The sequence below is a fragment of the Falco punctatus genome (assembly GCF_963210335.1).
Source record: "Falco punctatus genome assembly, chromosome: 2".
NCBI classification, from domain to species: domain Eukaryota; kingdom Metazoa; phylum Chordata; class Aves; order Falconiformes; family Falconidae; genus Falco; species Falco punctatus.
In genome coordinates, this window is record NC_137581.1 from 102949858 (window position 1) to 102962175 (window position 12318).

General features: G+C 41.5%; 1 protein-coding gene across 4 annotated transcripts in view; it reads right to left on the reverse strand.

Annotated features, from left to right (window-relative positions):
- Positions 1-12318, reverse strand: part of JAM2 (junctional adhesion molecule 2) — a 48893-nt gene that overhangs the window by 12619 nt on the left and 23956 nt on the right. For all 4 annotated transcript variants that reach the window (XR_013925868.1, XR_013925869.1, XM_080374454.1 and 1 more), the window contains exon 2: positions 2168-2233. Coding sequence is in view for 2 of the 4 variants with exons in the window: in XM_080374454.1 (XP_080230580.1) it covers positions 2168-2233 (66 nt within the window). In the remaining 2 variants the exon portion in view is untranslated. The remainder of the gene's footprint in view (positions 1-2167; positions 2234-12318) is intronic.

Sequence of the window (12318 nt, forward strand, 5' to 3'; positions counted from 1 at the left end):
TACAAACATCCACTGCTCAAACGTACAGCCAATCTGCATTAACTGGCACCCTTGTTTCCAGTCTCAGCAAACAAGGCTGAAGGGCAATTAAGAGCTACCAACAGATCTACCCACTCACCCTTTAGAATCTGATTTCACAGGTCTCTTCTGTAAAGAAACAAAAAGCTTCCAAGGGGCCAGACTGGTAGCCTTGGTGATTTCTCATAGGGGAAAAAATGTCCAGGCTTGAAAGAAAAATTGAGGCAGGAGGGCATTCTTTGCCAGAAACATGTTACACACGCGCTGGCCGCTTCGAAAAACATGCTGTGCACTCAGGAAGCCTGAGGTTCCTGACTTCAGGTTGAGTGGATGGGTGGAGGCTTCCTGAATCTTAAGATTTGTTAAGGTTTCCTTTCCAGTTTGTTTTTGTATCCCTCTAACAAAGAAAAAACATCATTCAAGCTCAGCTTGCTTTTGCTACTGACCTTGTGACAGTTGGCTGGTCTCATGAGCTAGTCTATATTAGTTGACATAAAGACAGCTCAGCTGAACAAGTCACCTCTGTCTTGAAAGAGCCACCCCTTTCTTGCATGTCACATTTTTTCATTTCAGAAAAAGCTAGCACCGATGGCCTCCCACTAAACTTACTTGAAGAAAGGGAATGGAATAGAAGAAAGAGAGTGCATGCTGAACAGAGACAACATAATAAAACCCTAATTAGTTATAGTCCCCCTCTCCTGTTTTTTCCCATACTAATGGAGTCAGCAAGAGGTGTTTTCCAGAACAGGTCTACCTGACTTGCATTAAAGTAGGTCCACAGGATGCTGTGCATCAGCACAGGCTCTCCCAGGCCTGGAAAACCTTCTGGGATCTTGGAGAGGTATGGGCGATGCTTAATTTGGATTTACATCTGGTCTAGAGGCTATCATTTGGTTATAGTATCATAGAATATCTCAGGTTGGAAGGGACCCACAAGGATTGTTGAGTCCAACTCCCTGCTCCTTGCAGAACAAACTAAAGCTAAACCACATGACTAAAATTGTCATCCAGATGCTCCTTGAACTCTTACAGGGTTAGTGCTGGGACCACTTCCCTGGGGAGCCTGTTCCAGTGACCAATCACCCTCCTTTACTTTACACAGGAGAAAAGAAAAGAGCATTTCAGACCTGCTGTATTCAGGTGAATAGCTACACCTATCAGCCCCTGCCATTCTCTTAGTGCTGCTACACAAAAAGGAGTCGGCATGGGATTGGAGCTATGCTTAACTGACCTCACTGTACCATACAAATAACAAAGAAACAAAATGCAAGCCATAGATCACATAAAAAGACAGAACCTAATGAAGCTTTAATATTACCTGAAGAGCTTCTCTCTCTCCTTGCCTGTCCCAAGCTCTAAATGTATTTTTCTTCACCCAAAGTGACAAGAATACTTGACAGGCGCCCAGCTTTAGAGACCTCAGAAATATTTGATTACCTCAAACTGATGAATAAAGCCTAAAGCTCAGCAAACAGTTCTTTCAATTCCCAAATTCCCATCTCGCACCACTCCAACCAAATGCAACAAACAAACCGACCAACCTCACATAACCCACAAACCTCACATACACACTACTAGGATCCGTTTCTCATCTACCCAGCAAAAATCAGGTTTTCCTCCCTGCCTCCTTAACTTCTCTAGCACATTATTGGAAGTAATTTGTCATTTTACATATCACATATACATATATAAATACGTAAATAGCCATTATAATTACTGAAAATTAAAAATAGCCATTAAATTATAGTTACTGACAATTAGCTGACTTATAGTTGTTCTCTCTCTAGTCACTCACTTCTCTATCTTGTAAGATAATTAATGCTTCTCCTTTCTAGAAATTACTATCATTTTAGGTGGAGGGAAACCAGGCACAAGTTACAGAGTGAGCTACCAGGACTGACAAACAAGTCATAAAATCACAGAATAGGTGAGGTTGAAAAAGACCTCTGGGGAGCATCAAGTCTAATCCCACACCAAGTAAGAGAAAATGGGGACAAGACCAAAACTGCACAAAAGTAAAGGGAGACAGAAGGAACAGGACCCCTCAGGAAAGAGGAAGACAATCTTAACAACTGCACAGCGTCTGTATACATAGTTTGCACATATGATGTATATATTAAAAATAATCACAGCAATGCCCATACCGTACCCTTAAACTCCTCTGCTTTTACGTTTTTGTTATCCGTTTCAATGGAAATTCCAGACACTTTACGATCTGCAAGGGAACAGGAAAAAAAAAAAAAAGATGATTCATCAAAAAACACTTGTAATATCATACGTGCTTCAGCAGCTACAAGCGATATTTCTAAGACCTCCTTAGGCTGGACAGGTTAGATATTGTCCACTAGAGAGAGCACGGGACTAAGAGCTAGACCAGGGCTGGCCATGTGGGTGGCCTTGAACAATTAATCTTTTCCTCTCCATGCCCTGGCACCTGTAAAAAATAGTCAAATTTCTCTTTTACAACAGCATGATAATATTTACATGTAAGAAGTTCTATATAAACAGTAGGAGTTGTTTTATACTGGGGTAACATCTCAGTTTGTTTCTAATTGAGGAGACTTGTATTAATACACATGAGTTATTTTCCATTGTATTCTTATTACAAAGCATGCATGTTTATTGAAGAATACCATGTACAGCTTTTACAGGGTAAAAAAAACATGTGCAGTTATTGGCAATTACCACAAATTCTTGTTGAAATGAGAAGGAAAACATTAGTCAACATTTCTGTAGTTCTATATCAGAAATAACAGACCACATACCCCTATACATTCTTGGATATCTCTTGCATCAGGAATACTGAAATTCCAGACAGATAACTGAAATAACCACTAACTACCTCCTCCCACACTGGATCTTACTATACATCCTCTCTTAAGAGCTGGTCTCCTCCCAGGAAAGGACTCCACTCACTTCCCTCGTGATTCAGAATGACTCCTGCAAGGCCCAAGAGTCAGTCACAGTTACTCAGATTACTCCTTCACAGGCTACAAATCTACCAAGTGCTTAAGAATAGATAAATACAGTTTTTTACATAGGTTTACATTAACTTCCCCCCACCACCCCCCCCCCAAAAAAAAAAAAAAAAGCATTTCATGTTCCTGTGGGTTTAGGATCAGTTTTGAAGATGGCATGGACACTCCTAATGCAGTCTGTTTCCTCCATTCATATCAGCCAACTGAACAATTGCTACAGAGGGTGTAAACAAGAACTGAGCCCCTCTCCCCACTGATATTTAGAAACAGGGCTTGTTTAAAACATAATGTTCTTTTGACTTATAGAAACTAGTCTTGCTTTACTCCTTTTAGTCTGATCTTGCTATTTATCTCCCTCATGCACGCAGATCTCCTTTATTCATCCCCAAACAATTAATTTCCCTTTCCCCTGCCTAATAGGGGAAAAGTTGCATGTAACCTAGAAGATGGATATCCAGCCTTGATCTGAGGACAGTAACAGATCAAGAATCTTTTGCTTCTTTTTGTTTTCTTATAACAGGTGATTACTTCTGTTGAAGCGTGTGCCTCATTTCTCACTTGAGTTAGTCCATTTGGGCTTTCAGCTATAGGTTCACACGGCTCTGAGTTAGCATACCGTTTTCTTTGTATGACAGTACCATCATAGAATAGTTTGGGTTGGAAGGGACCTTTAAAGGTCATCTAGTCCAACTTCCACCCCTGCAATGTGCAGGAACATCTTCAGCTAGATCAGGTTGCTCAGAGCCCCATCCAACCTGACTTTGAGAGTTTCCAGGGCATGGGGCATCTACCACCCCTCTGGGCAACCTGTTCCAGTGTCTCACCACCCTCACTGTAAAAGATTTTTCCTTATATCTAGTCTACATCTACCCTCTTTTAGTGTAAAAGCATTACCCCTTGTCCTATCACAACAGGCCCTAGTAAAAAGTTTGTCCATCTTTCTTATAAGCTCAAGTACTGAAAGGCTGCAATAAGGTCTCCCTGGAGCCTTCTCTTCTGCAGGCTGAATAATCCCAACTCTCTCAGCTTTCTTCATAGGAAGAAATAATTTTTGTGGCACTCCTCTGGATCCACTCCAACAGGTCTATGTCTTTCCTGTACTGAGGACTCCAGAGCTGAACACAGTACTCCAGATGGGGTCTCACAAGAGCAGAGTAGAAGGGGAGAAACATTTCCCTCAACCTGCTGGACATGCTTCTTTTGATGCCACCCAGGACACGGTTGGCTTTCTGGGCTGCAAGCTCACATTGTCAGCTCATATCCAGCTTTTCATTTGACAGTACCCTGAAGTCGTTCTCCACAAGGCTGCTCTTAATTCCTTCACTCCCCAGCCTGTATTAATACTAGGGGTTGCCCAAACCCAGGTGTATGACCTTGAGTTTGGCCTTGTTGAACTTCATGAGGCTCACCTGGGCCCACTTCTCAAGCTTGTCCAGGTCCCTCTGGACAGCATCCCTCAGGTGTGTCAACCGCACTGCTCAGCTTGGTGTCATCTGCAAACTTGCTGAGGGTGCACTCAGTCCCACTGTCTATGTGTCAGTGATGAAGATATTAACCAGTACTGGTACAATATACCATTGTACACAATCATGGTTTTCTTTTCAATTAAAGGTCATTCCTTATTGTTCAAGCCTGGCATTACAGAGGGAATTCTCCAGCCAAACCATTCCTATGGGCCTTTCCCTCCATAATTTTATAGGGGTTTTTTTTCAGCATCCTTTAAAAATACAGGTGGCAGTTCTATGTGTATCTACATTGCCTCTGTGAGTCATATAGCAGCAGTCAGAATAGGTATTTGACTCCATGGCACTGTAATAAAAGTTAATTTACTCATTCACTGTATCCTGTGGTGGTAACTTGACCTTGCTCAGCTGCCAGACACCCACCCAGCTGCTCTCTCACTTCCCCTCCTCAACATGATGGGCAAGAGAATAAAATCAAAAAGCTCATAGGTCAAGAAAAAGACAGGGAGATCACTTAATAACCACCACAGGCAAAACAGACTCAACTTAGGGAAAATTGATCAAATTTATTGTCAATAAAAACTGAGTAAGTGCAGGGGCTGTGGGGAAATGAGGGTTGTGGTCAGTTCATAACAGCTCCTCTCAGTCAGTCCTTCCACACTGGAGCAGGGGAAAAGTGTGCGGAGGGTCCTCTCCATGGGCTGCAGGCACAGTCAGGAGCCTGCTCCAATGTGGATCCTCCATGTGCTTCAGCTGCCTTCAAAGCATGTCCACTTGCACTGGTGTGGGATGCTCCTCCACAGGCCGCAGTGTGGATGTTTGCTCCACCATGCTCTCTTCAGGGGCTGCAGGGCAATACCAGCTCCACAGTGGATCCTGCCCTCTCCCCTCGGGCCGGCCGGGCTGTTCCTGACCCGTTCCCCCTCAGCGCCGGCAGCGCTGCCCTCCCTCGCGCAGGTTTCCCCACGGCCATGGCGGCCATGGCGGCTGCGGGGCCCGGCCGTGCCCTGCACTGGGCCGTTGGAGCCGGCTGGAACCGGCTGTGCCCGGCACAGGGCAGCCCTGGCCGCTCCCCACAGGGGCCACCCCCAACCCCTGACAGACCCTCCACACCCGCGCCCCTACACCTGTGTTACTCTTCATAGTTGCTGCTTTCCAGATATCTCGCCATCCCTTCCCCCCTTCCAAATACACATCGAGCACTTCTTGTTTTTAAGAGAATACAGCTTCACACCTGGCAACAAAATGAGTTTTCAGATGTGTGCATTACCAAAAGATCCAAATCTGTGTGCAACTATCTGGTCCTTAATATGTTTTAAGTTCATAATCACCTTTGTGTTACCCCAAAATAGGTACAGCACAAGTTTGTAATACAAAAATAAGAAGTGAAGAAGAAAATTCCAGCAATGCCATTTATGTACCCTTAGAATACTGAAATAGCAAAAAATATTTTTTCCAAATAGTGCTTGGAAATTTTTTCTACTTCATCAAGAAAGGAAACTTTCATGTTGGACTTTAAAAAAAAAAAAAAAAAAAAAATGGCTTAGCACATCCCCTGTTGAAACCAGAGGAGGGAAGCAGTTACCCAGCACCTCCTAAAGTAACCGTTACTCCTGCATACCCACACAGACCCCACCTCCTTGGTTTTGTCCAAGCTTAGTCTAATATAAAGCCTGAAGTCATTAAGTAATTCTCCTTTTAACCTATGAAGCCCTATTTAGATTTATAGTAAGAAAATTAGCTTTTGACTTTTACCCAAACCATGTTGTTTCTAGAATACAACCCCCCCCCATATCCTATATGCCAATAGATAACAAATCATGTTTATCTGTTGAAATAACATCTTCCTTCATGTGTTCATGATGGGGAGGAGCATTTTGTTCTGAGGCTCTGACAGCACTTAACAGCACTCTAACACTTAGGTAGGAAGCATTTGTAGGACATCAGTGTGTGGGTAAAGCAGTTTATAAGCTATTGGCACATCAACCTTCTCTGTCTGGACACAAAACAGCTTAAATACATGCAGTTTACCACTGCATTACATTCACAGTTTCATGGACCTGGAAATTTCTCTCTTCCACTTTAACACAGATGTCACACAGCTCACCATCACAGTCTAAGTATTCATAACCTAGAAGCCACAATAAGAAAGCATGTTTTTTGACTTCTGGGGCAGGATCACTGTGCTTACTTCTCACTAAGGAAGTAATCATTAAATTACTTTGTATACTTTGTATTGGGAGCTTACAATTGCACAAACTCTCCATATTTCCTCTCGTATCAAGGGATTTATAGAATACCTGAAGAACTCATTATGCAATGCCGTAAGTACAAGATATGTCAGAAAAAAGAAAAAAGTTCAACATACACACAAGCTACACAGACACATGAACCTCTTCAAGAAGCAGTAGTCAGAACAGTAACTTAAGGTGGTGCAGAGACAGTTGACTGAAAACCACTATATATTCTGACCAAGCGTAAAGACAGGAGAGCTCTTTAAAGCTAGAGCATCTCTGCCTTAAAATACCTTTTTAGAAATGCCTCTGCCAAATATTCATAATCCAAGATTTAAGCTTTGGCTTTCAATTCACCATATAAAGAGCAACAGTGAAAAGATGACATATTACTGTGCCAGTAAACTTTTTGTTCAAACATTTCTATACAGACTGAAAAAAAACCAACAACCAACCCACTCTACTGCTACGTGTCAGTAACTTCATTTATTTAGAAGCAAGCACCAAAAATACACATTTTCCATTTGATAATCACTCATACAGCTGTCAACTGATACTACTAGCTGGAGGAATCATTAGGGAAAAGTGTTATTAGTCAAACCAAATAAAAGGAAACAGTGTGCCTGAAGGAAATTACATGAGAACAGAATCAAAACAAAGTTATAAGTACAAGAGAAAAAGCAGTCTCATGGTATTTGTTTTGCCAAGTTCTAAATAGCAGGTGGTCTAGAGCAAGGCTTAACAAAGGATTTCAGAGGATACTGTAAGTTTAGGAAGTCCAGTGTCCCAAGAATAAAGAGATAACGAAGCCAGTTCTCTTACTGGGATCCCTGAAAGAGAATAGGAAAGCAGACATCTGTTTAGTGTAGCATCCTTCAGACATGTGACCACCTCAGGATAAGCCATCAGCAACATACTTAGATGCGGATGTAGACTTCTCAGCTATGTAACTACCTATCATGAGGTACTCAATACCTAGAGTTTTGCCACAGTCAAATAATGTAAACACTCACATCTGTTTTGGCTCTCCTGTTGCCGTATTTTTTCCTAGGGGATGCAATCCATAGATTACATAGTCCATAAATGGGGAAGGGGGAGGAGAAGCTATCCACATTTGGAAAAAAATAGTTGTGAATCACCTAAAAAAAAAAACCCAAACCCTACATCCTGTTCTTCTTGGTAGACTGCAATGCATTTACCACTACTGTCCTGCCCACCTCATACCACACACTACCAACTCTGCTCACGGTGGCATTGACAAGCTAGACTACATTAACTCTGACAGTTAACAACAGGCAGCCAGGGCTCAGACCCACCGCTCTTCCCAGCCACACTGCTGTCAGCAGTCAGTGTTTTAAGTAGCCTTCATTTCCATCAGTTCTGCTTGGTGGATTCTAACCTCCAGCAAACGTGCTGGAGAGAGATCAGGAGTATTCACACCCTCTGCAGCAGTCTTCTGTGTTGGCTGATGTCCTTAACTGATTGCCCAAACTGGCAATTTAAGCACCAAAAAAGCCTGAAATAACTGGAGTAAACCCAGCTTCATTAAGTAAACATAAACATGGCATTAAAACTTCAGATTTTGGACAAGGGCTAGAAGAAATTATCCCACATCATGGGGGAGAAAAAGGAAAAAAGCAGCTCAGCTTCACTCTTTCAGTTATGTTGAGTAACAAAATTTCCTCAGTCTTAAAGAATAGTAATAGAACAGTGTTTACTTGGGCAGAGTTTATCCAGTTCACAAAAAAGCAACCCTGCATATCTTAAGCCACAGAAAACAAACAAGGGAGAAGTCTGAAGGGGAAGTGAGTCTGCAGGGTGGGAATAATAAGGCCATCCAAGCACAAATGTGCAGAGCAAGTCTGTAATTTAGTAGGCAAGGTGTGACTGCATAAAGGATGATAACCTAAGACAGAAGGCACATTTTCTGACTGACCAGCTAAAGGAATCTAAAACACAAAAGCAACATAAAGAGCTTCTCAGCCACCCCTTCGCTTATGTGGTACCTGTTAGCGGCACTTCTGTCATGTTTTGGAAATTGCTAAACTTAAAACAGCAAGTTTTACTCATTCAGACCCTGGAGCTGGTGCAACTCTGAGATCTGGTGGTAACACATAGAGCTCTGAGTAGCTTAACACACTGTGAAATAAGTGGCAGTATTCTCAACGTTCTTACTGGCTAATTGGGACATAGACCTTGCAGATGTTTTTAATCAAGGAAGAAAACCTAGGGATCCTACAGTACATACACGCGTGCTATCAGAAGAAAATGCTTTTAAAAAGGAAGTTAGTTTTTTAGTCCTTACAACTATAAGGAAAACTGTTCCTTGATGCAAGCAGATGCAGTGCTGGTTTCCTGGCACCACAAAGTTGTTCCAGTGTATCTGTGCCAGTTGTGTTTCAAGCATCAGGAAACAAATATGGCTAGTTATTTTCACTCCTTAGACAGTAGTAGAAATATAGAATTTTGGTTTTGACTCTCAGGTATACAGCAGAACAAGCAGGCTTTTAAATACTCTGAAGGTTCAAAGAACAGGGGGGTGCAGGGAATAAAAGCTCACCAGCAGAGTGACACAGCTTGACTTCTATGCTGTATGCAGTACCTTTTCCATAAGGAGATTTATTAATAACTTCATGACTAAAACTTGTAATGAACTGCAATTTGTGCGCATAGATACCTGCTTGCTTTCACTCCCCTCCTTTTATACGATCCCTTTCCTAACTGCTGAAAATTTTTTTATTCAGGGAGAAACGGACTAGGTTTTTGGAACAAGGGGAGCAGCGAAGAAAAAGCCTAAATCCAGTGTTTGGTTTGGCTTCTCTTTTGGAAGAGCAGCTATTACAAACTTAAAATTCCATCTCTACAGCAGAGTATGACACACACAAATTTGACTTTCCCCCAACCCCCAGCAAAACCAAAATAATTTCACCAAAACCCAAAGGCATTTTCCCCCATTCCAGGCTCAGAGCTATGCATAATGGAGTAACCCTCCACTCTCTCCGCACTCCTGAGCAGAGCTATACATTTCAAGCGATAACAAGGCCAGCATTCAGAGGTTAGATATGTAACACACACATTGTCTTGCTGGGAAGTCAACAGATATGTTCTTCATCTTTTTTTAATAAAAAAAATATCTCAAGTTAAGAGCAAAAGTTTTAATATTTTTTTGGTAAAAAAAATGACAAGTTATCTACAGATACCCAAGTAAGACAAAGCAGGCAAGTTTTAAGGTATCCTGCCTGCAGAACCTCAATTGCAACAAAACAAGGTGTCACCCTAACATGTTATTTAGGGTGGTTCCTCCAAATAGAAAAACCTGACAAGCAGCACATTTCAGAAGAAAAAAAAAACAAACACAAAAAATCCCCACCCAAACCTTATGCTGAAGTGACAAATTTAAATGGCCAAGCTGCTCAAGTTCAAAAAGTTTTTCTCTACTGCAACATGATGTTGCACCACCCCAAAACTGAAGGAGTTTGAAGTTGTAATATATCTATATTGGACATACTATTTTAAATCGCATGCCTGTAAACACGGTTCTAGGACTCCAGCCAAATTCTTTCTGTACAGAATGGACACACAAGCCATGCTGTTTGTTAGACTGATACTCTCTCTAGTTACCACTTGTCCCTCCCTCTTCTTGTATTCACACAAGATGAGCTAACTCGGCTTCAGAAGAGCAAATCCCTGGCTACCCACTCCCAATAGTTCACTAACTGCTTGTAACATCTCCTTTCTGCTGGAATCCACAGGTACAGCATCGCTTCAGCAGCAAACGGCTCTGTTCCTTGCCCATGTTGCCCTGCCACCAAGCTGCTCTTTTGCTTCGGGGGTGAGGGGAGCATACATTGACGTATACAGTCAATTGTTAAAAATGCCAATAAGATCAAAGTTCAACTTTGTCCCCAACTCGCACTCTCCCCACCCCCCCACCCCCAAAAAAAAAAAAAAAAAAAAAAAAAGAAAGAAAGAGATGAATTTAAAACCAGTGTTGTGTTTGGAATTTATCAAATGTTATCAAATGCTAGGCTGATCCTAAATAGAGACTTATTCCCAGCTTTCCAAAGTGAAGTGGAAAACAGTCTTTTGGGTTTGGTAGATTTTCTTACATAGATATTCCAGTCATTCAGATTCTGTCCTTTTACTAGAGGATAAAGCATCTGCCTTCTATTTTCTTATGAAAATGCCATAAAGCTTTAAGTTTTCTGTGATTTTTTTGTCAAACTAAAGACTGCCTCAAAAAAGGCAAGAAAAAGAGACTTCTGTGCAGCTTTGATGCTGTGTAGAAGACATTATGTTTACTTTGAGTCAGGAAGAATGTTCTGCACCTGAAAGACTGTACATAGAAGAACAGGCCACCCCCCTCCTCATTCTCCATTTACATAGCTTTCAAAAGCTTTGATTAAACTTTAAATAAGTTTAAATGCTTATAAAGAGGCATCGCTTCCTTCTTCTCTCACAAAAATCAGTGCATTCTCCCAACAGCTCTTTCTGTTAGAAAGCCACCGCACTCTTCGGCAAGTGGGCAAAACCTTTGCAGCACTGTTTTCCCTCCCTTCTCCCCACTAAGAAAAGGCAGCTAGGAATTTGAATACAGCTGGAAAGTGAACAACAGCTGTGTGTGGTTTTATGACTTTATATATCCAGACACCTAGAGCCTAATACAAAAAAGCTGTATTTAATTTAGACGCAGCATAAGCACAATTCTTCACACTCATCTGTTATAGAAAGAAGGTTTTTATCAGCTTCAGTAACTTTGCCTTCGTAATGGAAATCACATGAGAAATAGAATGCAGAACTGCATTTCCATCCAGTCTGGAGTTATTTAAACAGGGGAAGAGAAGCTTTGCCAGAAAGTGACTAACAGCAGGATTTCTACCTGTATTAACAGCTGGCATTGGATGATCTGAGGAGCTCTCAGTCTCACAGGGGAAAGAAGTTCTTTTGTTAAAATGCCTCAATGATAGAGCAGACTAGCAAAGAGGTTTTCCTTTATAATGCCTGCCTAAGAATGAGTTAATCCTTGGCTTTGTGTGTACTGTTTAGTGCTATTTGGAAGGCTAGCACACCAGCTGATGGTGCCTTTGTTCTTAACTTTCAAGTAAAGGGAAAAAAAATGATCTTGGAAATAAAAGTAAGAAGAGACTGAAGTTTTCCAAGCCAATTATCTGAAGTTATCAGTGGTAGTCCTAAGAGTTTAAGATCATGTTAATGATTCATTTCAAGCAGAGCCCCAAGGACAGTTGGCCCTGGAAACACAGAACAGGAACTGCTTGTAGAGAAAGTAGGGAATAAAAATCAAGTGGCATGGGGCAAGAAAGGAAGAGAATTATTTAGGTCAGCCTTTCTGAAGAAACTGAACACCAAAGCACAACAATTTCAGATAAACCGAACAGCCTCCTAAGTGCTTTCAGCAGTCCCAGCACTGAAAGATGGTGTGGGAAATTCTGGGGAAAAATAAATGTATAATTAATTTCTATATAATTATTAATAAAAATGTAAAATTCAATTCCCTTCGATGTGTTTGGATTTTTTCGCCTCCTCTTTCTCTAGTCACACAGAAGAAAGGAACAGTTTGAATTTTACAGTTTGCAAAAGGTTCAAAGTAGCATGGAGTTTACTTTC